At 31.2% G+C, this 27233-nt stretch overlaps 1 protein-coding gene across 1 annotated transcript; it reads right to left on the bottom strand.

Annotated features, from left to right (window-relative positions):
• Window positions 1–27233, bottom strand: LOC106687552 (pro-resilin). The gene is made up of 3 exons (XM_014431505.3): window positions 27196–27233; window positions 21895–21955; window positions 1–2614 (listed from the first exon to the last, which is right to left on the bottom strand). Exons 1-3 carry the CDS (start codon window positions 27226–27228, stop codon window positions 126–128), a joined length of 2583 nt encoding a protein of 860 aa, XP_014286991.1. The 5' UTR covers window positions 27229–27233; the 3' UTR covers window positions 1–125.

Genomic DNA, 27233 nt, shown 5'->3' with positions numbered 1-27233 from the left:
CTTACAGGAATAAAGTTGGTTTTATTAAAGTTTTTACAAAAGGAATGAGATAGATACATTTAGATATAAATAAATTAAATGGCCCACATTTTCGCATGTGTATAGCAGACTCAACAAACAAAGACTTAATAAGCATATCCACCATTGCTAGCGTACTGTTGACCACCTCCAGAAGACGGGCCAGATGGATATCCGCCGGAGCCTCCTTGACCAGCACCTCCTCCGCTACCTCCTTGACCTGCACCTCCTCCACTACCTCCTTGGAATGTTTGGGATGGAAGTCCAAAGCTGATCGATGGCACAGGAGGGAAAACTTGCACACTCTGTCCAGCGAATTTTCCACCAGATGATCCACCGGAACCACCAGAGGGAGCACCGTAAGAACCAGAAGGAGCAGGAGCACTACCGCCACCACTGTATCCACCTGAAGATGGAGCGCCATAGCTTCCAGAAGGTGCAGGGGCAGGAGCACCACCGCTATAACCTCCTGAAGAACCACCCCCACTGTAACCGCCGGATGATGGAGCGCCACCACTATATCCGCCAGAAGATGGTGCACCATAACTGCCAGATGGTGCAGGGGCAGGAGCTCCACCACTATAACCTCCAGAAGAACCACCACCACTGTAACCGCCAGATGAAGAACCACCGCCGCTGTATCCACCGGATGAAGGAGCACCATAACTACCAGAAGGTGCAGGGGCAGGAGCACCACCACTGTAACCACCAGATGAAGAACCACCGCCGCTGTATCCACCGGATGAAGGAGCACCACCACTATATCCTCCAGAAGAACTACCGGACGAAGGTGCTCCGTAGCTGCTCGAAGGAGCAGGAGCTCCACCGCTATAACCACCTTGGGAAGATCCACCACCACTGTATCCACCGGATGAAGGAGCTCCACCACTATATCCTCCAGAAGAACCACCAGACGAAGGTGCCCCGTAACTACTTGAAGGCCTAGAACCACCTGAAGGACCTTGAGGAGCGCCATAGGATGAAGATGGGCGTGATGGAGCACCATATCCCGAAGAGGGTCTCTGAGATCCACCTGACTGACCACCTCCAAAACCGCCAGAAGGTGCTCCATAGCTGCTTGAGGGCCTTTGAGCAGGGGCTCCGTAACTACCAGATGGAGCACCACCAGAAGGTGCACCATAGCTGCTTGAAGGTGCTCCACCTGATGGAGCACCATAACTGCTTGAAGGAGCACCGCCGGACGGAGCACCATAACTGCTCGAAGGAGCACCACCAGATGGGGCACCGTAGCTACCGGAAGGAGCCCCACCAGATGGCCTTTGGGCTGGTGCACCATAACTTCCAGAAGGAGCACCACCAGATGGGGCACCATAACTTCCTGAAGGAGCACCACCAGAAGGCGCACCGTAACTGCCTGAAGGAGCCCCGCTAGAAGGAGCACCATAACTGCTAGATGGAGTACCACCAGACGGGGCACCATAACTTCCTGAAGGAGCACCACCAGATGGGGCACCATAACTGCCTGAAGGAGCACCACCAGATGGGGCACCGTAGCTACCTGAAGGAGCCCCACCAGATGGCCTTTGGGCCGGTGCACCATAACTTCCAGAAGGAGCACCACCAGATGGGGCACCGTAACTTCCTGAAGGAGCACCACCAGAGGGCGCACCATAGCTGCTTGAAGGAGCACCTCCAGATGGAGCACCATAACTTCCAGAGGGAGCGCCGCCAGAAGGAGCACCATAGCTGCCGGACGGGGCACCACCGGAAGGAGCGCCATAACTTCCGGAAGGAGCGCCACCAGATGGAGCACCATAACTTCCTGAAGGAGCACCACCAGATGGTGCACCATAACTACCGGATGGTGCACCGCCAGATGGGGCACCATAACTTCCTGAAGGAGCACCACCGGATGGTGCACCATAACTACCGGATGGGGCACCACCAGATGGTGCACCATAACTACCGGATGGGGCACCACCAGATGGAGCACCGTAACTTCCAGAAGGAGCACCACCAGATGGAGCGCCATAACTTCCAGAAGGAGCACCACCAGATGGAGCGCCATAACTTCCAGAAGGAGCACCACCAGATGGAGCGCCGTAACTTCCAGAAGGAGCACCACCAGATGGGGCACCGTAACTTCCAGAAGGAGCACCACCAGACGGGGCACCGTAACTTCCTGAAGGAGCACCACCAGATGGGGCACCGTAACTTCCTGAAGGAGCACCACCAGATGGGGCACCGTAACTTCCTGAAGGAGCACCACCAGACGGGGCACCGTAACTTCCTGAAGGAGCACCACCAGATGGGGCACCGTAACTTCCTGAAGGAGCACCACCAGATGGGGCACCGTAACTTCCTGAAGGAGCACCACCAGATGGGGCACCATAACTAGATGATGGTCTTTGTGCTGGTGCTCCATAGCCACCAGAGGGTCTTCCGCCACCCCCACCGTTGCCACCTGATGGAGCACCATATGATGGGGAAGGCCTTTGGACTGGACCAGCTGGGACTGGAGCCGGCCCTGCAGGTACACCGTAGCTTGTAGCGGGCGGGGAGACAGGGCCGGAAGGCAGCCCTACAGAAGGTCGAGGATAGTCGTAGCCTCCGCCACCGCCGCCTCCGAGGGGAGCTGAAAGGAAGAAAATGAAGAATTACTGGTGAGTGTGAGTATATACTCATTGACAAAACTGATCCTTATTTTAGCGTGAGTAGCTAAAATGGTAAGTAACAACTGTTAAATAAACTTAAAAATATTTTTGGCACCCTACACCATCTTTTACCTGTTATTTAGTGAAGACTAAGTAAGCATTGCATCAATAGAACTTAACGAAACTAAATGAAAACATTTTAGGGAGACATCTTTTTTGCCAAAAGAGTTTAAATTAACGGAAAGGTCTTAAACAGGAATAATAACACTCGCGAAAATGTAGAGTTTATTCAATAATCAATTCTATGTAATGTACCAATATATTGAGGAAATGGCTGTTCATATTATATTTCGTTTTTTGACATAATAAGAAGACTAAGGAACTTTTTGTTAAAAATATTGCCCAGTGAGTGCTGTATAAAAATATTTTCTCATTTTAAAAAATTATGTAAGATAAATTCAAAACGTCGTTTAATTCAACAAAAGAACTTTTTTTTTTGTATTCACAAAAAAAAAATATGGATCACATTTATGTGATATGGATTATCCAGTATAATATTTAATGAAATCTATGTTACTTAAGTGAGGTAATCACGATGTAGCATTAAAATTTCCAAAAAAAGAAAAATTAAAAAAGAAATATAAAAATAATAATAGTACGGATAGTAATTAAAGTATCTAAATTTCGAAAATACATCGGGGAAACTAAATAGAAATAAAATGTGGCAAATGAGCAGTAGAATGTCTCCAAAGTAATCAAGTTGTTTAAAAAAAATAATAGTTTGAAGGGGTTTCCATGAGAACCAAACCAAATCCATGTGGTTTTTAATATACTCTTTCGAATATTCTTATAAAAATCCTGATTCAGAGTGATACTGAAGAATTTGAAAGTTAAAGTTTTTTTTTATATAATAAAAGGAAGTCATCAAAACAGCCTGTTTCATCCAAACAAAACTCATAAAATACAGAAAGTTTTCAGACATCTGTAGAAAGTGCATTTTCTCGAAGACGAACCGCATTACTGGGGAGTGAAAAGACACTGAGTTAGGTGAAAACCCCGCACGCACTCCTCCTCTGTCAAAGGAGCATTAGAATCGAGTCATGTACTACAAATAACGTGATAAGATGCCGATAATCCAACTCAACGAACTAACTGAAGGCTCCCAAGGTCAGAGCGCGGTAGAACAAGTGCCTGATGTAATAACAACTTTCGCCGAGGAAGGTGAAGGCAACGGAACCATTCGTAGCGCGGAAGATCCAACCGGAACCTCCAATTAGGTATGGGGTGAAGGATGAGGTGCCCGTTTTTAATATTCAACATGATTCTCATATGGTCAGAAAATTTTTAAATCAAATGTATATGGAATGAAAACACTGTGCGTGTTCATATAATTTAATATACTTACGTGTATTTTTATATTCTTCTGACATTATTCTGATCACAAAGATTGGGTAATTTTTTTTTTGTCAGATTTTTGGTTATAAATATCACTAAATCTAAATTTGCTAAATTAATTTTATCTGAAAAACTCTTAACTTCTTTATTCTATGTGTAGTTTCATGGAAACTACTTAATACACAAAAAGCATTATCCTACTCTTGTTTTAAGTAGAATAAATTTGAGCTAATAGAGTTCTCTACGTTAGCCGAGATGGGTTTTTTTCAAAAAGAACCACATTTTCCTAAATATGGGAAATCACCATTACTTGACAATTATAATGAAAACTATTTTTCCAACGAAGAAAATCATAAACCAGCTTCATTTTGAAACTTAATACTGTAGTTCCCGATATATTTAAAGTTTCTCATGATGACGTTCATGTTTGGACACAATTGATATTGCAATTAATAATTAATAAATTTATCCCAGTAAATAATTAACTTATGTTTTTAATAAAATATTTAATAAGTAATAAACATGGGTTTAAGATGACACTGATTGGGGAAACTACTTGATATTATAATATTTTCTCATTTTATAAATTAATAAATAAATAGCATGTAAAACCTAAAACGCCGTATTTTGAATACTATAAAAAAAAAACTTGAGAACTATAATAACTAAAAGAACAAACTTTATTTTTTTTATATATCCATATAGTTATTTATATTTTTTTTATTGGTCGAAAATAATGACAAAAATTGGTCACTGCTTGGTCTACTAGCACTTTTACAGATTATAGGACTTAAAAGGCCCTATAGATCGCGAGACCCAGTATGTTATAATGATGGCACAGTCCAATATATATACATCATTGATAAGACTGGAATCGGAATACTGAGTGAATGAATCGCCAATAGATTCCTACAAGACACAGAAAGGAACATTATGTTTCATTTGAACTTGTAGATTCAGGTTTCAATGGGGTTTAGAAGAGAGAGGTATGAAAGCATATGATTTAATTCATACTTTCATTTTTGTGGATTAATTTTAGTTCTTCGAAGGTATAGTATTATACCATCTACTGGTATTAGTTTCTACAGATCCTTAGGCTATTCACTTCAGATCTGATAGAATAATTATAACGGAGAAAGCTGTTCCGTTTCATAGCTACATTTTTCCTCCACGAAAAGAATCGCAAGTTAGGTATGACTGACTCTGAGTTAGGTTTTGCCAGTCACCATAAATAAAAACAGCTTTTTAAGGCAAAGCAACGACACCTCGGCAACAACATTCACTAGCGGGAGCAATTTTAAGCTTTCACTGCTCAAAGCTTTCTTTAAAAAATTAAAAAATAAAATTATGTTTAATTTGTTACGAAATCTTCGAAAATATTTACAATCGGTTAGTTATTGAATGTAAAACATGTTACCTTCACTTACCACCCTATAAATGTTTTGTGTATATTGGTGGGCTTGTGTTGAAATTATCACTATGTTGGTGATATTAAAAAAAAAAAAATAGAAATGCCAGATAAGGTAAAAATTGCTTTAAAATCTATGCAGATTTGATCCGAAATAGATATACCTACTTTCATTCAAAAATCCTTACCCATCCAAACCCTTATTCTTAATCTCTCATCCTTAATAATCCCTTATAATCCTCCAAGGCGTCTGAAAAGAAGATGGTCACTGGATCTTCCAGTTTAAAGCAATGTTTAAAGTACACCATATTGTGGTTCCTTCCCAAGATTTTTTCTTTTCTTTTCGTTTAGTTATTCATAAACTTCTTTAACATTTTGTATTGTATTAATTCTGAAAAGAATAACTGTTTATTTTAAAAAAAAATTAAAAGTATTTTAAAAGATTTTTTTAAATTCAGTGAGAATAATATCTATCTGATATTAATGAAAACCCAAAAACCTGTATTTCCGTTGAAAACTGGAATTCGGAATTTCGCACGTTCGCAATACTTTCCCATACTATTTATCCCATATATAGGTAAGTGAAATAAATGGTTTAACTTTAAAACTTGGTTTAATTTGTTCCAAAAACTTGGCAGTTAATTGAAATGACAATTTGAGATTAAATCGTACGGAAAATAAAGTGAATCAAATTTGAAAGTATTTCCTATGATTTCACGCATGTTAAATTCGAGTACATGTTTAAAGTGAGAGATTGTCTGGAATGACTCAAATTAAGAAGATAGCAAAAGGTAAGCTTGAGCGGTTTGAGAGGTTTTGAAAATAAAAAAAAAAAAAAAGACTCAAATTATTAAACGAACCCATTATTTAGGACACTGACACCGACTAGACGGCCACAAAGGTGGCGGACACATACAAACAGACTCAGACTCGACTGGGTACAAGTAACTAAATTAATTGAATCAACAAACCCGGTGAGCCCCGTCACCAAGAGACTGACATAAAATACAGATTGCTCAATTTCCTCACTTCTTAAAATACATTACCAGAATGTAGAAGAAGAGGCTACCTTCAACCCGTTTCAATCATGACTTCATCCCAACGCATCCATGGAACTTAGAAGATAAAAAAAATACTCAAATAAAACCTGGCGTGCCCGACACCATTAGACTAATACACATCCTCTTATCCAAAATATCTAATATCCTTAGCCCCCTCTTCAAATGCTCTAGTAAAAGGACATAGTGCAAATTAACAGTATGTTTAATAATATATGTTTGTTCTATTTTAATAATTTTTTTCGTTAAAGGGTTTAGGAAAAAAATAAAAGACTCAATAAGGTCGTTCTGTCTCATTTCACTCTTTTATTTTATTCATTCAGCGTAAGATATCGGCGTGGGAGATCACTGCCTCAGTGTTGTCCATCTTAAAACTAGTTTGTAAATCATCTTAAAAAAAAAACTGTTTACAAATAATAATTATTAATTCACATTAAATATCGTTAGATATTAATTTTCATAATAATTGCAATATAAATATTCTCTAGGTCAGAAGTTGCAACTGCATTCGATCGTGAATGAACAGTTCACTGAAACACCATGACCTCGGAGATCAGAGGAGCGGTGGTGGGGGAATATAACGATCCCAAACTCCTATGTCTATATTTAACTCAAACTTTCCCTGGTGATGTTACCTCATATCGAACGGGACTAGTTTTTATTGCTTCAAACTTATTACTTTTAGGTCGTAAAAAAAAAAACTATCCTGTTTCCTTCCGTGTTTCCTCCAGTTTAAAATCAGTAAAAATTACATGATTGTGAACTTGATAGTTTTGCCCTTTTAACACAAAAAAATTGTCGAGGAATTGAATATAAGTTTCGTTTCATATTATGCAAATTACAGGTCTCAAAGTTAAAAAAAAATAGCAAGTTGTGAAATTCGCGTCATTATTATAAAAAAAAAATATAACCCACATAACAAATTAAACCTTGAAGTATAACCGTACCAGAATTAGGTGTATACGGTAGAGGAGGAATAGGCTTCTACATAGGTTTGTATTAAAAAAAAAAAAAAAAATGTTTCTGCGAGAAGGGAACCTCAAAGTTTCGCTCATTTGATTTAATTATTTATTTCGGATAAAAAAAATTATAGATAATTTAGAGAAAGATTTTTTCAAGTTCGGAATTAGATCCATTTTAGACTACTTCAATGAGGATACCACTTGCCAGGTTTCAAATACTACTTTATTGCTCATTGATTTGCCAATTTTAATTAAAATAACAGCCCTCATTATAACCGGTAAGTGAATTAACAAAAAAGGTGCTCTCACGTCTATACATGTATAATTTCAGTTCCGATAGACTATTCGTTTTTGAGCTAGGCTAACCACAGAAACACGAAGATACTTTGCATTCTGCGAAACTTTCTTATTTGGACTCAGAGAACCTCAAAACCTGAATTCCCATAGAAAAATGGAAGTTTTTCACGCAATACTTTTCCTAACTGTATATTTTGGATATAGGAAAGTGAAAGTAAAAATAGACACATTACAAATCCCTGAAATACATTGATATACCGTAGATTGACAAATAGAGAATTAAGGGTTATTTCACTTTAAATATCCCATTTTGTGATATCGCAACTGACTATTTTTTCGGAATTCGAAATACTCAGATTATTCTATTACTGGCGAATATTCAAATTAGAAATTAGTAACTTTAAATCTGCAAATTGTAACTGTAAAAATTAATTCTATCAAAAATTCCCAGTTACCACTTTCGGACTTTGAACCGACGATTTTCTAGTGTGAAAATAAGAAAATTGTATTTTACATTAGTCGTCTTTACTCAAGGAGGGAGCAGCTAAAGTATTCGTCATGTTCAAAGCCTTCCTCTGTCCGATTAGATAGGAATGTTTGGCCATCAAAGAATTTAAACGGGAATTTAGATGGTTATTCGAATAATTGCAATATCTGTTATTCATTAGGATGAATTTATTGTATATTTTTTTTTCTATCGATGATTTTTTAACTGTGAGCATTAAGTTTAATATAATAGTTAGCAAAATAAGAAATATAGGTGGCTATTTGTACTATTATTTTTTTATATGTTTTGTACACATATATTAAATATTTTTTAATGATTTTATGTTAAAACACTAATAAAGAATTATGACTGTTTGTCACATTATTTTAGTTTTTCAAACCACATAGAGTATTAACAAAATTATTTTAACATCATTGAAACAGAAGTTGAACCACAAATATTAAATTTAAGATAATCGTTAATTAATTTATGAATTTAAAACGAAGCACACCAGAGTAGGATCCCAGTATGAATTTTTTTAGATTGATCACAACGCAACAGTTGGATGAGTGGAGTTATAAATAATGCAGCTTCTGTATTTAGCAAACAAAGTACATTAAAATGAATAGTAAAGCGGTCAAAAGTTTGGGCGCCATTAAAGTTTATAATATAACTAAATATATATATATATTATATATATGAAATATTTCCTTCATCCATGTACTAATTTCTTTTCATTGGCTACAGTTTAGTTTTAGAATTTAAAGAACCAACTGATTTAAAAAAGATCTTCGGAAAAGTAAGTTATTTATTAAAATGTTGTGAGAATGTGTATATTTGTTTTCGGATTTCAATTATACAATAGATTGTAATATCGGTAATTTTTAATGAAAATAATGTTAATATATTTGGGATAATAGATGATTTTATCAATTGAAGAGGATGAAAAATACTTTTTTTAATTCGGTATAAGATATTGATTATTTATTTCGTTTATTTTTTAACATCAAAGTAATGACTTATTTAATGAATTGGTTATTGGGAAGCGTTTAATTGTTAAAAAACAAGGTTCCGATTTGATAAAATGTTTCAATTTTAGTAACTAATAAATTAAAATAACAGATGTGCCTTCTTTTTTAAGCCACTTTCTCATTTTTGAAGTACTTATTAGTTGATAACAATATTATCACTGGTACTTCCAGTATTTACATCAATTCAACGGACCTTGTTTTGGCTTTAAGTTAAAAAAAAAAGTGTTAAAAAAATGTTGACTTATATAAAATGAAAATGCTGGAGCTGAAGGGAAAAAAAATCCGTTGATCACGAACTGTCAATCTCAATTTTTCAAAGGCGAAGGGGAAAAGGAAGGATTTTTGGAATATCCTGCACCCTAGGTGTTTATTTCACTCCCACCCCTTCGTGATTTCATTCTCATTTAATTGACACCCAAGCCTAATGCCAAGGGTAAAATACAAAATCCTTAACACTTGATAACCTAAAATTATGTCGTGATGTGGGTATTCTAACACCTAATTTTCTGAATGTTTCAAGGGTGTTAAGAACATTCGACGGAATACAAACACAATAATTGAGGAGGTAGCGGCTAAAAAGATGGAGCTCCATTTCCGTATATTTTTCAAATGGACTGAATCCCCATAACAAAAAAAATTATCGTTATTCTTATGCAAAAAGTGAGTAGCTCCTTTAGTTCCAATATTTTCTGGTAATTATATTTTCACCCTTTTTGTTTTTATATTTTCGTTAATGATGTTTATAATACCATATTATAAAGAAAACAAATTTATGAAATTGGAATATATTCATCAAATTAAATTCATTAGTTTGGGAGAGAAAAAATAATTGAAGTGAAACTTCTTTACTGACGTTCTAAAACTCAAGAAAAAAAAATTATTTGGGTGTAAATTATATCGTGAAGTAAGATGAAGCGAGAGCGGGCAAAACTGATTAATTCTATATTGCAATTTTATATGTACATTGTAATAGGAGAGAAAGAGCTTAAACAATCCGGCAGCCTCGTCTAATTGAGTTAGCTCCTTTTCTCAAACTATCTTACTACAAAATAAAAAAAAATCTTACTTGCTTCAATATAGCATATGTTAAAAATATGCTGGAATATTTTTACATATATATACGTGGGATTAGCTCTTCTTAAAATAAAACATGCCTAACGCACCCCCCGAAATTTATAATATGGGCCTTTTGGCTTCACTTTTCCTGGTCGCGTTTCTCCTGCATTATCATCATTGGTCCAAGATGTAAAGTAATTGGTAATGAAGTATATATAATTAAAAAAGTAATCAAAAGATAAAATTAATAATAGTGAGAAAGTTGTAAAAATTTATATAGTTTATAACTATTGCCCTTCTCCCATCTGCTTAGATTATTAAATAAAATAATTTCCAAGGAAGGATCAGTAACATGTTACAATTTTATAAATATACCATTTTCCATTATTTTTAAAGTCCTAATTTTAGAATTCTTTGTTACATTTCCGTATTATATAAAATACAATAGTTAATTATCGTGTGCAAAATTAAAGAAATAATATTTTTCTTTTCGTCTTTCTGTTCTGATTGTTTTTTCGTACAGTTGAGTCACAAAAGCTTTTAATATCAAGAATAAGTCCAGAGTAATGACATTACGTAAAGTTAGATGATGGATGAAGTCGACAAGAATAAGATACTTCCACATTATGACGGTAGCCAATGATCTGCAACAATTACTAATAGTTTTATGTAAGACAGGAAGAGTATGGAGCTTGCTAGACAAAGTGTCTGAGAATCTCCTATTCGGTCAGCAGCTTTCATCCAAGAAGTGCAAGTCGTTCAGTATCGAAGGCGAATAACGAAGCATAGCACAACAGACCGTTCAAAATTAATATCCAAGCCAAAGAATTACAAATCACAAGAGCCCATTAAGTGTGACAGCTCACCATTACTACCGGGGAAGAGCAAATAACATCGCAGTTATAGATGAAGTTTGTAATTCGTTGCCCGAGGCAATGGTTGAAATAATTGCTCTAGTGTCAATAGCAGGTCGAGAAGTTTAGCATGAAACGATCGTTAACCAATGGTTATCCCAAACAGTTTTAACAATGTATTGACAATCCGACAGAAAAGAGAGGTGGAAAATAAAATAGAAATAAATAAAAAGCCATCCTAAACCATTTTATGAAGTATTCTCTTCATAACACGATAATAGTAGGAGGGATATTGAGCGATGTCAAACGTTTCAGGATAATTGCAGAGATACCACAATGATTATATTATACAGTATGTACCATTAATTGCCATTAGATAAAAAAAAATATACTATAGCATAACAGAAGTAGTGTCCGAAACTCAGGAAGGTGGCATACCCTACTTAAAAAAAACGAAGCCAAAAAGAGGGGAGTTTACTACGCCCTTGGAGCTAAAGTTTACGCTCAGGATAACATGACAGTTCGTAATTGTTATTTAAACTGAAAAAAAAAAATTATAATTCAGGCGGTGATTCTTACTCCTCATCCACGCCTCTAGAATTCTTAAGCTATAAAAGCTTCTTTGGTTTTCATTATTCTTAGCACCTTCTCCTTTGTACTATTACCTCCAAGTCAAAATTTAGTAAAGCTGAATTTTAATTTTGTGTTTTTAATGTAAATCAAGTTGAAGGGGACTTTCCCGAAGTTAAGTAACGCCAAATCTTGCTTTTTTAATGAGCGTGAATTATTATTATTGTTTTTTTTTTATTTTTATTGTTTTTTATTATGAAATAATTATGGGTTATGAAATTCTTCCATCTCAAAGTACTAGTGTTTCCGGAAAAAAAAAGTTAAATTGATTAAATAAACTATTCATTTATAAAACAATATGTGTTAAATGTTGTGAAATGAATATCCCATTTACAAATAATGAAAATATTTAATATTGCTGGTAATAAAAAATAAATAAATCTTGTACATCCAGTCCTGGGCATGGCAGTGTTATAAAGATTTCCCCGCTTCAAAATCCCCTTCAAATTGTTATGACCGAGAAAAATATCTACTTGTTTTTAATGAAATTTGTACTCTACAATTGGCAATTACCTAACCCAGCTGTTTGGTTTAGTGTATTTATGAAGAATACACAGAATTAAAATTCATTCCTCGCTTAATGCGTTTACTTTTAAGGCAAAGAAGAATGTTCACATGATTGTATTCTGGATCCTTAAAGATAGGAAACCAGTTATTAATCTACTAGGTTAAAATCTCCCTTGAGGTATGCTTATTACAAAGATTAAACTTTTAATACTAATTGAGAATGCTTATGAGTTAATTAGGTCTGCATTTGTGTTAATGGTGGATTGCAGTTGTTTAACACTCTTAAGTAAATATAATGCAATGCTAAAGATGATAAAATGAAAAGAGACAAGGCTACGTATGAACTGTTAGCACTATCTCGCTAAGTGGCGCCCAAACACTACTCTGACTTCACCTTTCACCCGACGCAAAAGAATGAGGCTGGATGAACCGTAAGAAGATGAATGTCGCAATCTGACCTCGGTGTGACATCTTCAGGAGAAAGGGATCGCGGCGTAGGCCTCGGAAGATGTTGAAAATTTTAAATAAGCCTGAGGACAATTTGACTTAACCAATGACACAATTCTTATGACGAATGCGTTGCGCTTTTTTCAACAGCGAAATAGAAGTGATTCTAGTCCCTAAAAAGTTTCGTTTAACTTTCTTATAGGTTAGTTAAATTACCTAGAACACCAACTTTAGAATACGAATATAATGAAAATAAAGAATAAACTGCGTATTGTAAATATTTTGGAATTAATAATTATGAAAATGTATTATACATAAATATTTATTTTAAAATGTTTGACATTAATAAAATAACAACTGGAACATTATAAGAGCTAATTATATTTACATTAAAAATCGTAAAGATGGTCGAGCATATTAGAGTATCTTGTGCCAGTATTGAATCAATACCCGGCATGGGAGGGCCAATTTTTATTTTTTGGCAATAGAATAAATCCAAACTTTTGGAAGCATTTAATTTTTAATTGGGTAGACAACATTTTATTTATTTTTTCCTAGCTTATTTTCAATAAGGTTATCTGACGATACATTTATTACAGAATGTATAAAGAAATTTTATATTAGTATGTCCTTTTTCTTGTGTGTAATTTTTATCTTATTATTCATCCCTTCAGGACAATACTTCAAGTCTTATGAGTAATGAGTGCCTCAAACAATTAGTTTTCTAATATTGTTCTTTAAGACATAAATATTGATTTTAAGGTTTACAGTTTTCATGACACGAATAAAAAAATCATAATGCAAGCGCAAGTATAAATTTATCATAAAAACCAGGTACTTGAAAAAATCCATGGTACAATACCACTACTAAGAGAATTGGTAATTATATTAAAGGGAATATAGACCGAGTTTGGCCGCTATAGGTCAAACGTACTGCTGACCTTTTCACCTCTCTGATGTCTATATACTTTAGAAAATTAGTCCAACCAACTGGAAAATTATTCATTTATTAAAGGATTCAAAGGTCAGTATAGGATTTTTTTTTAATAGGAAACAGAAAATAGGATAATTGAAGCTTAAAATTTATAAAAAAAACATTGAGTAGAAAAACGATAGGAATTTTTTTACCAATAAAACAAAAGAAACAGAAAAAAGAAATTTTTAACTAATAAAAATATTCAAACCCTTTTAAACTACGTTCTATTTTATTGTTTAACATTTATCTTATAAAATGATAAATTTTATAATAAAAAAGGCTATCCGAGCCAGTAAAAATTCACTCACTGATGATTAGTGGTTGCTATTATTATTGGGTTTCTAAAATTTAAATAAAATATATTAATTTTTATAAAATACTCATTTGAAAAATAATGCAATTTTTTATAAGATAAAACTTAAATAATCATTATTGGACCAGTATTAGAAACTTTAAGTCATAGAGTTCAAATCTATTAATATTTTGTAAATAATCTGAGCAAATTTCCATAGAAACCGGTTTCATATTTATCATAGCGTATAAAAGAATAAAAACCACTCAATCACTGACTTATTGATCATTATATTTGAAAAATAAATACGAATATACCGAGAAAGGTGAAATTATTAATGGTGGTTGTACTTCAGTAGTATATGCGCAATAATGCTGTGTTAAAAAAAAAGTATTTAAAATAAATTGAAATATATACATCTCGTGCAATATTGAATACATAATACATTCAATTATGATTTAGAATACATTTAATTCAAGTCTGACACCATGCATGGAATTCTCAATATCTGCAGTCGTTTTTTTAAACTCAAATAATACTGAAGGTTTCTAATTTCTCTGTTTTAGAGAAATAAGCATCTTTCTCTGCTTTTGGAAGGCTTCCAGAAGAAGGAGATAAACAGAAGACCTTTTTTTCTTAATTCCTAATAATAAGTTCCTTGTCTTTCTAGAAGAAAAAGAGACAGATATGAGAAAAAAACTGATTTATTTTTAATTTTAAATTAATTACCAAAAGAGTAAGGTAAATTTATTCGAATAAAAGCTAAATTTTTATTTTTCGTTTCGATTATTACTTGTTATTACCAAAAAAATTATTAATTATTTATAATTATTGATTATTAGATAACTGAACACAACTGAAGAATAAGAATAAATTTTCTTCAATTTTCCTTTTATTTTATATATTATATAATGTTATTATCTTCGTGTAAATCAATTGTTAAAATATTGAAGCGTTTCTAAAGAAGATAATATTATTTTATTTTGTGTAATCTAAAAATCTTTAATTACTATTAAAATGTGTATATATAATAATTTTTTTATCATTACATATACTCTGAAATTTGAAGTTACTTGGTAGGATGGAGGGGGAAAATAGGTAGACAATTATGATAGTTATACATATTTTATATTTTAAACTATTTTTTTTAAATCGATATGATATAGTATGGATAAAGCTAGCTTATCTTATTCAATTCACTTTTCAAGAATCATCAATGGTTAAATTGAGTTTTTTTTAATTAGCTACTAAAAAAATCATCAACGCAAGTTAAAGTTTATGAGTGGTGTTTTTTTTAATTAGGGTGTTTTTTATTTAATATTAGTTTTTGTTAGTAAAGGAATATGAAAACTAAAGAAAAAAGTAGTGACTTCTTTCAGGTTAATTCTATTACAAAAAATACTTTGCAATTCGATTCAGTCCGAAAAAGTACGTTTATAGTAGTATGACAAAGTATCATTAAAATTAATGAAGTTGTGAGAAAGCCATGTCCAGAGAATCGTGCCTTTCGTCACATTGTCAGATAAGGTCTGTGCGTTAGTACATTACACACTGGCTAGAAATCCACCAATGTGACCTGTAGAAAAATCTCCAGATTCAGAAGTATCTGTTCTTATATGACCATCTAGTACGTTAGGCCAATACATCAGGTCCAGCATAATTTATCAACCTATAAATAAAATAAAATAAAAATATATACAGAAGTAATGAATCCGCCTAGAGGAATAATAAATAAATTCTTCCAAAAAAATGGGATTCTAAGTTTAAAAATAAATTCTTCCAAAAATAATTTTTTTTTTTTGAAATAGCTAAAAATCTACAATACAAAGCTATAGTAATCTAAATCAAAGCAATATTAGAAAATAATTTCCTTGAATCCATGTGTATTCTGTAAATATTTACAGCAGAAAAAAAAAATTAGGAAAAAAAGTTGAAAAAACAATTTATCTTCATCCTATCACATAACTCGCGTCGACTCTATCCTAGCATAAGATTAACGAGATCAAAACTTTATCTGCCTATAAATAAAATAAAGATGTATAGAGAAGTGAAACATTCAACGAAGTTTAGCTGTCTAGGCGGTACCATTTCTTTGTCCGTGTTTTATCTTGGTAGTTCTCTTGCGCTAATGTTTCTTTGACGGAACGCTTTCGATCTTTCTGAAAGGACTGAGAGAAAGTTATTTACACCGGAGCAGAAGACGGGAGTATCCTACCGATGGTGAATGATGATAGGATAATAAAAGCGTGATGTTTTCCCATTGTTAGAACTCGTCTGTCCCGAATGAAACTGGAGACGTAAAAACACAATAGTGTAATTTTATGGTTTCTGATATTGAGTCAATTATAGTAAGTTTAATTTTGCGATTATTCCTTAATTAGCCATTAAGATTATTTTAGATTGAAAAAATGTCTAAGTCTAAATGATAATGTTTGATGTGTGAAGGTGTTTTCATGGGATTTATTTTAATTTCCCAATTTTGATACAATTCTTAAAGGGAGATATTGGGATACAATTGATAAGTCATTATTTACTGATACCACACATGTGGAATAATTAAATTTGAATTTTACTAATTTAAACATTTTTTATTTATACATCACTAAACTCAGGTGAAAAAAAATAAAAAAAAACAAAACAAGGTATAATGGCACTATTGTGATTATTCTTGTGTGTTTTTAAGTCGATAATGTGAAATCTATCATAAAAGGTAAAATAAAAAAAAATAAATCAGTTCCTTTTTTCGAGAATTGAAATTTATTGTTTATTGCAAATAAATACTTCCTAAGTAGATTAATAACAAAATCAATAAGTACTAATTCGTTGTTAATGTATAACGTGTTATTTTATCAAAGAAGTATTTTTTATAGATGAAAAATGTAAAACAAAAAATAACTATATTTTATACAGAATACAGAATAAATTATAAAACATTGGCCTCATTTTTTAAGAGCTTTTCGATATTATTATTACATTTTTTTTTAAATAGAGGTGTTAAAAAATATTCTGATGGGATATTTCTTTTTCATTTTATTCCGTCACGTTCCCGAAGAAAAGAGGGCGAAATCAGTATTCAAAGCAAATGTTGGAAAGATATTCTTCGAGGAAGATCACAGAATGCCAACCTGTCTTCGACAGACCTGGGAAGGGGGTTGTAGGGCTAAAGGCATGAGAATAAATTGCAAGAACGTGCAATCCTACAAAAGGAAATCATTTTTCGATAATATCGGATCGTAAATTACTTCGTGGCTGTAACATAAGTTTTAAAATCGAATCAATAGGTCTAAAATAAAAAATAGATAATTTGATAATAATGTAACTGAATTGATTTTAAATAATTTATAACATTTTAGTGATTTTTTTCACATATTGAAGCGAAACATCTTTACAAGAAAAAAAACATTAGACAGGAGTTGATTTTGACGCTTAAGGAAACGCTCAAGAAGAAATGGTAGTGGTGGGAGGTAACTCTCGATGTATTGAAATTATAAACAAATTGTAGGGTGATTTTAATAAAAAATATTCCTAAAATAATGGTTACACAATAATTTAGGCGTCTGGGGGAGGGATGGCCTCAAGATCTTCTCCTTTAGAAATATTTTTGGAGTTCTATCAATGGATAGATTCTCCACATGTTTGTATCATGTCATAATATCACTTACAGCAAATTTACTTGATGTATATATATGTATACAGTTGTAAATAACAATAAATAAATCATTAAAAAAGTTTTACAATAATTTAATTTATTATTGTTTTAGTAGTGTGAATATGTATAATACTTCTACTTATTACATAGTTGTTATTTATGTTATTTTTTAATAGTAAAATGTAATACTTGTAACGATAAAAAAAAATTAGCAATGTTTCATATGTTTTCAGATAGACTCTATTTGTATAGGGTTATTATCTAAATGCAAATATTGTATAAATAAATTAATAAAAAAATTTAGTAAACAGGTATAATTTTAATAATGCACAACATATATTAAAGAAAGACCCATTTATTATTTGGTCCATTTGTTTAGTTTAAAAAAAAATTCATCTCACAATGGGAAAACACGCTTTTTCCATTATCACTAAATAAAGTTTTATCTTTATAAACATCCAACTGTCGGACTGGGAACATGGAGTGGTTGATTGTAACACCTCTCAACATTACTTTCCGTTGACACACAACCGTCACGCAAGAGTATTATATCTGTCGACCATAGAAATTAGCCCAACACTCTCTGTCCTAATTTCTGTAAAGAGAAAAAACATCAAATGGTGACATGCTCAACCCTTTTAGTTTCTTTTAGAGAAGAAGCATTTTTTTTTTTCATACTAAATAGCGGAATATTTTTTAATTTCTTTAAAAGCATAATTTAGAACCGTCAGAACGAAATATATTCACTTCTTAGTGAATTAGATTTAAAAAAAAATATCTAACATAAACATAAACATAAATTCTTAGAAGATAATGAAGTGACGAAAAACATTAATGCGAGTTATAACTGGTACGTACGGTTTCGCCACGGAATAAAGTTTACTTATTAAATAACTATTTTTTACCCCAAACTAATATTAGAGCTTTTCATTTTCAGGATTACTAAATCTAAATGAAGTTTACTGGATGGACTTAGTAAATTCGTCAACTAAAAGAGTCATTTTCAAAATTATTGCTGGATTGGCACAATGAGAAAATAGAAATATCTCTATCTATTTTGTAGTAAATTTAACTAGCTTTAGTTTGAGCGCTGGCAGACATCAGTACGTTCAATGGTTTCTGAAATAAAGTTTTTCATAAATCAAATTTATTGTCCGAACAACTATAAATCAATTTATTTTAGCAAATATCATGAAAACTACTATTCCTACGAAGATAAAGGTCATGAATTTCTGTATAGTCCATTAAACTAGCTTTAATTTGAGTGCTAATAGACATCTGTACGTCACATAGTTCCTGAGATATAGATTTCTCAGAGTAAATTAACTAACTTAAAAAAAGCCACATTTCGAGAACTATTGGACGTAAATAGCTCTTTTAGGGCTAATATTTCAGCAAATTTACTCTTCTTTAAATAATGTACTCTTAGATTTCCTAGTGTTGTTGGTAGATTTTAAGATATAGAGCTCCGAATGAAAAATCAATGTTTTTTTTAAGGTTTTGAAACAGCCGCCATTTTTCAGTCTCCCTACCTATACTTGGCAGACACATAAATTTTGACTAGTAATTATACATAGTTTTTATTGAAGTAATCAAAAATTGGGGTGAGATAACTGCGTTTTTTTCTTCCCGGCTCTTGTATATACTATATATTCAATTCTATAATATAAGTGGATTATAGTGACAGTTTGGAAATCATTCAAAATTTGAAGTGGAGAAAGAATTGAAAAATCACGCAATTTCCAAAAAGAGGATTAAACAAGCTTTCTTATTATTACGAATCGTTAGAGGCACTGCACAAGATTACTGTTCGCGTCAGTCTGGCTGATAGTGTAGATACGATTCAAGTCAATCACGTCAGTCTTTGGCTTTTGAGTTTTGACTGTCATTCTGATTGATCTAATGTTCAACTTGATTCATCAAACTTAACATATCCAAACAATTATGTTGTATTTCCCAGAACATTTGATGTCTGAAAGAAAATTACTGCAGACTACATATGTACCATACTTTTACGGGAGCCGTTTAAATATTTATGGATTTTTTTTTTTAACTCGCATAGACAATGGTAAAATGAATCATAGAGCTAATTCGCACTAAATTTACAAATATATAAATTAAATGATAACTAAATAAGAAACAGAGAAAAAATAAATTAAAAAATAATTTAAACTTAAAGTAAAAATCGAAACACAATCAACAGAAATATAATAGTACATTAGTTTCATGGCAATTTCAAAAAGGATTATTATTGTATTGACCATTAGAAACTGTGTAATATTTTGAAGAACAAGGATAACAAAGAAGCCAATAAATTACGTGGGGATGAGTATGATCCAACAGTTTAATTCGGTAATTATTATTCTGAAAAATTCGAGGTTCGTTAGTGTGTAAAAAAATATGGTTCACTTTCACCTGTACTATTTAGTTTAACATTAGTATATAACAAAAGAAAGGTGATGAGTTTACAACGATCGAAAGAGTTTACAACTTGTTTGTGTAGGGATCGATTCGGCACATGCCCAGAGCTTCACAATGCGAATCGAAATTGTAACTTTAAAGTCTTGTGAATCTTAATTTTTTCGCAGAGTGTTAATAAGTAGAGATATTTTTTGAAAAACAATATTTTCCCCCCCTTAGTTAACCCAAAACCGTAGGAAACAACCGTCCTCGAAATTAAAATTTTAATTTATTAAGTAAGGATACTATAAGTTTATTGCAACTTTTCATAAAACATTGAGTTTATATTTTAAAAGATCTTAAAATTATTAGTAGCTAAATCTTATTTATTTTTTGAAAAAATTATCATGAAATTATAAATATTTTAATTTTCTTCTCTAAATGTTATCCGGGTGCGGTATATAAAACTCAAATAGTAAATTGGTGTAATATTTTTATAGTGTTGGCTCAAATAATAATAGTACATTCTTTGTTTTTCTATTCATGTAAATTTTAATATTTTAAATATTTCTTCCCCCCCTATATTATGTATATTATCAATTATTGTTTACCTAATTTTAATATTTTTTACATTGTTTACTTTAAAATTATTTTCAAATGTAACGTACTTAACTGTTATCCCCACACCTCCCAATACAAACGGTTCACTATGACTTTCCGTGAAAACAGGTATGAATTCTGTCTTGTTCATTTTCATTTGATTTTATTCTTATCCCTTTTTATTTCTTAATTTGTACTTTCTTTAATATTTCTTCTCTTTATCTGTTACTATTTTCATTTATTGTTTATAACCTTTAATTTTTCTTATTAAATGTTTTTAATTTCATTGTATACCCTTGTTATTTTCCACTAATTTAATTTTTTTTTTGTTCTTATGTCAAGTGTTTGTATCTGTTTTTAGCCCTGAAGAAGACTTGGAACGTGGGGCGAAACGTTGTCTCAAACAAAAATAGTACACCAATTTACTATTTGAGTTTTATTTGAACGCACCCGGACCATATTCCATTAATTAATACACGCAGTCAGTCAATCAGCAATCTTCAAGTAATTTACTTCTCGCAGGTACAAACAAAATTATTTAAATCATACTCACAATTAAAACTTAAATTATTTAAAATTTATTTTTTTGTGTAGTATATATTTGTACATAGTATATTGAACCATTTACGGTACTGGCTAATTCTATTTGTATGTGAGTTGCCTACAAAATAAATAAATATTATATTATTTATAACGGTCGATAGAATCGAATGCCTTTTTGAAATTGAGGTAAAGTTACGTGTATAAAACTACATCTTTTTATTTCGATTTCAATTCTAACATTTATAAAAAATGTATATTTATAAAAATTTCAGAATTAACTTCATCCAACCTAAGAACATTAATAAATTGCAATTATGAATTAATAAAGAGAGACAATCTTTTCATTTAATAATATTACGGAAGCCAAATTAGTTTGCGACAGGTTTACTTCATTTAAAAAAAAAAAAAAAAAAAAAAACCTAATTCCAGTCAAAAGTTAATAACTTTTATTGCTTAGGATGAAAATAATAATAAAAAAATTGTTTATTGTTTATTTAGGTATATTTTAGTAAGCGAAACGAAATCATTCATCACTAATCTAAAGGTCGATACACTCACGTTTTTATAGAAGGTTAAGAAAAATAATTTACGAGCTGACTACAACAAAAGTGAAATCTTAACCATTACACCCGTAATCAGTAGAGAAAGGTGAAAATATGTCCAAATTACCTTCTCTTTTTGTGATGTACCCGGCATGAGCGCAGGAAAACGCCACGATCAAAGTTATTACCTGAAACAAATATAAACAAAATCAAATAAATAAGTACATTAAGCATTATAATTAATAATAAAACAGAATTGTAAAATTATAATAAATTTCAAATACATTTCCGTTAGATAATTAAAGTTCTGAAAGCTGGAAGCTAACTGTTCCAATAAACTAAACGATACATTATAGTCCGTGATTCGACAGTCTGCAATTTGGGGCGACACGAATCAAAGAGTAATGAGAAAGAGGAGTCCGCAAGTACTTAAAGTGGGTTACGCACCGATCTTTCTGGAGCAATAAAAGAAACTGTCCCGTCATTGGCAAATACTTTGCTAAAATAAATTAGGGCAAATATTAACAGAAAGAGGTTACGTCAAGTTATCACATAATGTGATTGTTGTTACTCTACGAGGAAGCTTGATAAAAAATTAATGAAGTTTTCGAAAGATAAATTGAAAAAGTTACACGGTTAATTTTCTCAACTTCTAAATTCATTTTAGCAACAACGTAAATTAAACTCTAAAAACACCCTTCAATTCTAAGAAAAGTCATTTCATATATTATAAAAAAAATAGACAACGAGTTTTTACTATGTTATTATCAAAATCTTTTAATGGGATTCCCTGATTTTTCTGTTTTCTCGTAATTCTTGTTAAAATTCCAGCAAGAAACAACATGTAATGTGATAATTCTTCCTACTTTTAAAATATGATAAAGACATAAAGGATAAAGATAATCACTTTGTATGATAATTTATCGTAGCAGAAAATTGATCGACGACCAGTGGATGGCGTAGTCACAAACTTAGTATTCACATTTCAGAAACGGCGCTGATTTGAATCTGGCCTGGGCAGGTTTATTTTTATTTCGTGGAGGCCCTTCGGAATAAATCTTTACTTGAATGCTTTTAGCTAGAATAAGTTGTGGTAACTCGAAGGATAAACAGGAAATGCCCGAGAATGGGGAAAATAAAAAAAAAAAAAAAAAAGGGACGGAAAATGGTGTGTTTATTTTATTATTTACTTTTAATTAACCCAAGTTTCATCTGGTTATACCTTAAATTTCTCAGGTACAATTATACACTAGACTATTTATTAAGACTCATTCTTACAGATTAATTAGAGTTCTAGATCGTTTTAGAAAATATTATATAATCTAGGAAATTAAAATTTCGATAATACTATTTTATTTTACACTTTTTTTTAGTTACATATGACATTTCCATGTTAAAAAATATCAGAAAAAAACTATTGACAGGAATCAGTTGACATTACGTTTCTTTTTAAAACAAGCCCATCATCATCCAAGTATCCTTATATCATCGAGTTTTTTTTTCTTTTGATGTACCAGAGGAAGCCGAAATGACGAACAATACGTTATGAGTGAGAAGTTGAGGAGATGGGCTATCATCACTTTCACCTAGCTTACGAAGCAACTGGACCAAATCTTTTACCTCCATTATGCTGAAGCATTTCACTGTTCTATTCGCTTCGAAATAACATATTATGATTTGTTAATAATAAAATAAAAATTCAATTAAAGGACAACTTACTCTGTAACGTAAGCATATAATAAAATTTTCGATTATATAAACAGTACAATAAATCTATGACACAAAGTATCTTTGTTATGTATCAAACAGAAGTGGAATAGATGAGTGAATAAAGGAGGCTAAAGACGTTCAACTTGGACGTCAACTTTGTTGTAAACCTATGTTATTTACGACGTTGAACGTCTGTTGGTAGCTTTTTAGTTGACACTTCATGTTGAATATAATGCCCTGTGTATATCAGTTAAATCTAAACACATGTTAACAAGATTGGCGACAACTATTGGCACCTCAAAGTCCGGGTTCAAGTCAGTCTGAGGCAGACACTTATTTTGTTTTACTAGCCCTCTGACCAGAAGACCCGCCTGGAGTCAGGCCGAGTCTTGGTAAATTGGGTGTCCGTTGTAGGAAAAAAAGAACTGGGGACATCTCCTTGCCCAAAGGCAAACATTGGCCAGGAAGAGTACTTTTGTACTCAAACTAAAAGTAGTAAAAAGATACACCTGACAATAAAATATAAATTAACAGACATCGAACATCAGAGGAAAACAAGATAAATAACTGTATGAACAACCAAGACTAGGAAAAACTAATTGGAAATTATATCAAATTTCATTAACATATATTAAATATTTAAAATCAATATGGAAATTAAAACAAATGTAAAGTATTGAAGAAAGATGCATCTAGACTAATTTTGCATTCTACGGCACAAAAATATTTAAAAGCTAAAAGTTCTAAACTCAATACCAATGGGTGGTAGTAGAATATTTTTTTATTTTTGGTAATCTATTAAACAAAAGTAGAAGTGAATATTTAATATATATGAATTTTCTATATGAAAAAGAATAATGTTCATAAATGTGAAACAATTTATTTAGTCCATATCAAATCTAAATTATTTTTACACCGTGTCAGTCTGTAGCTAAAAGTGTGCTGAATTTTTGGAATAATATACATTCATTGGTCTGTATTATTATTATTAATTTGAAATTATTACTTTTTACTTTAATTATATCACAGACTAAAAAAAAAAATCTTTATTAGAAGCAAATTTAGTTTAAAAATGAAGATGAAGAATTACACTAAAAAAAAAATAAAAGCGTGAAAACCAGAATTATGGAATGAAATAGTAAGATTTATCTTTGGTAAAACTTTAAAAATCCATTAAATTCTATATCAATGCTTTATTGGTGTATATTTATGTTATTAATAAAAAAATGAAAACGTTCTAAAAAAAAAAAAATAATAATCTGAACAGGATTTTTTTTTTATTAAGTTCTAAGATCTAATACATCTGATGACTACAAAAAATAAAGTTCATATGCAATATTTAAATAACGATTACAGGCTTCTTTTGAGTTTCAAAACAAAACATTCCAAAATAAGCTTTATTCTCTACTTATTATTTTTTTTCAGATTATACTTTGCTCAGTATCGAGGCATCATTCACTAGGACCTTAAAGTATTCAATAATTAATTAATTTGAAATAGATAAAATACTTAGTTATATTTATAATACGCGAATTTATAGTCTTTTTAAAGACCAAAATATTTTAATTAAATAGATCAGGACCTCCTTCATGAAATTATAAAAAAATTAAAATAAATATGAAACAATAATTAAAAAACAACTTAATAGCAATTATATAACTGTGAAGATTTATTTAATTGTAATTAAATAGCCTCATTTTCAATAAAAAAATTGCCTTTTAAAATAAAATAATATTTACACTTCAGACTTTAAAAAAATTAAATAACTCAAAAATTAAAGAATCAATGATTTATAAATTTATATAATTTTTATTAGGATAGATAATGCATAATCGAGGTAATATGATTTTTAAAAACATCTACTACTTCTAAATTTAGAAGTCACTAAAACAAATATTTGCTGGAAATATAAGGAGCACGAAATTTCTCCAACCAACATCACATGCGTCTTTCTAATTGTATTACGTTTTGAAGTTTTTACTTTTAGCATCAGTATGTTATTTGGAGTACGCATAATTTGTTTTAAATAATGAGATAAAATCAATGAGTAAAAGAGTAATTTATTAGATATAGAAATTAATACAGTTTAGGTATTATTATGAATTTTATTGAATCATTTTTTTAATTTATTTTACAGAATATATAATACACATAATATGACGGAAGTAACTGATTAAATAAATGTAAGAAAAATCTTTATATCAAAAACAGATTATACAACAAGAAAAATATTAAAAAGAAAAAATTGGTTGGATTTTTTTTTTTGTTTACATTGTTTGAATATCTATAATTTCTTTAACAAAAGCAACTTTTAACAATAAAACATTGTAAAATGCAGATGAAATCGTATTATTAATTTAAGGCAGAAAATAACAAAACATTCCCATTAATTTTTGTATCTTTGAAATTCTAACATTCATTTCGTACTAGCTTTTCAAAGTGTTCAAAACTTTTTACCGTCACAAAATAAAATTGAAGTACATACGATTATTTTAATTATTTGAATTAAAAAAAAAGGTTATGTATTTTTGAAACAATAAAAAATAAACAGTAATATTTTGAAACAAGTAAAAATATTTTTATTGTTGACATAATAAAACGACCTGATCAGTTTTAATTCTGGCTTAGAAAAAAGAAAAAAAATGTCGATTTTATTTGCTTTTAAGTAATAGACTCTAATGATTAGTGTAATTATCATAAATTTAAATTATATATATCTTGTCTACTGACAGCACTAGTGTAAATAATTTCTATGGCCTGATATTGTGGTATGGTATTTCTATGGTGGTATGGTACTTCTTGGACATATGGTATGACATTTCTAAGGCCTGAAATATAAACAACATACTAGTAATAAAATTCCAAAGCCATTTTTTTTAAACCACCGTCATCTTTCATAATAATACTTAATTTTTTTTTTAATTTAAAGAATAAAACTTTTTTATCTCAATGAAATGAATTTATATAACAGAAAAAGATTTTTTCTTAAGAGAAATTCATAGTAACAATAATAACCAATTTAAAACGGTTAAAATTGATGAATAACAATTATTATTATTGTAACCATTAATACAAGACACTGGTAAAAAATGACTTAACATTACTATGGCTTAAAAAGAAATCGAAAGCCTTTTTTATTTTGCAACAATTATTTACTGAAATAATAATAGAAGCATCTTTATACTATTAACAATTAAAAATTTTAAACATTTAAAAATGTCTAACTGAAATGAATTAAACTTTAGTTAGTATTTGTACCAGAGATTTTTTCATAGAGAGAAATTCATGATAAAAATAACCATTAACAAATTTAAACAAGCTTAAAAACGTAAATATTTATGCGATATTCTCAAAATTATTTTTATCCTAACTCTTAATATAAGGCACTAGGGTAAGTGATGTGACATTTCTATGCTTTAAAAAAAATAAACAACATACTATAAATGAAATTCGAAAGCCTTTTTTAAATTTTTTTTAACATTATCTTTTAAAAAAATAATAATTCCTTTTTCTTATCTCGGAGATTGAACGTTATTATATACAGGCAAACATCACTAATGCTATAGATTACTATAAAAGAATAAAAAAATATCGTTTTTTCCGATGTACAGGGTACATTCTGCGTACAAGAAAATTCCTTAAGGGATATTTTACCCCACTAAGGGATTGAAAGGGCTTAAGTGACTTAGATTGAAGAAGAGTTTTTTCTTTGACTCACCGTCGCTGCAGACATCCCTGAAGAGTGGCACATACAGA

This window comes from Halyomorpha halys, unplaced genomic scaffold (assembly GCF_000696795.3).
Source record: "Halyomorpha halys isolate HHAL.00 unplaced genomic scaffold, Hhal_1.1 Scaffold978.1, whole genome shotgun sequence".
NCBI classification, from domain to species: Eukaryota; Metazoa; Arthropoda; class Insecta; order Hemiptera; family Pentatomidae; genus Halyomorpha; species Halyomorpha halys.
Note: the sequence above shows the minus strand (reverse complement) of the source record. Positions and strands in the feature narration are given on the sequence as shown.

What these genes read in the sequence shown, in the direction of transcription:
- LOC106687552 (XM_014431505.3), bottom strand. Translation starts at nt 27,228, where the DNA reads ATGTGCCACTCTTCAGGGATGTCTGCAGCGACG. An exon ending in CAGGGATGTCTGCAGCGACG is followed by an intron (nt 21,956 to 27,195) that starts GTGAGTCAAAGA and finishes TATTTGTTTCAG; the next exon opens with GTAATAACTTTGATCGTGGC. An exon ending in GTACATCACAAAAAGAGAAG is followed by an intron (nt 2,615 to 21,894) that starts GTAATTTGGACA and finishes TCTTCCTTTCAG; the next exon opens with CTCCCCTCGGAGGCGGCGGT.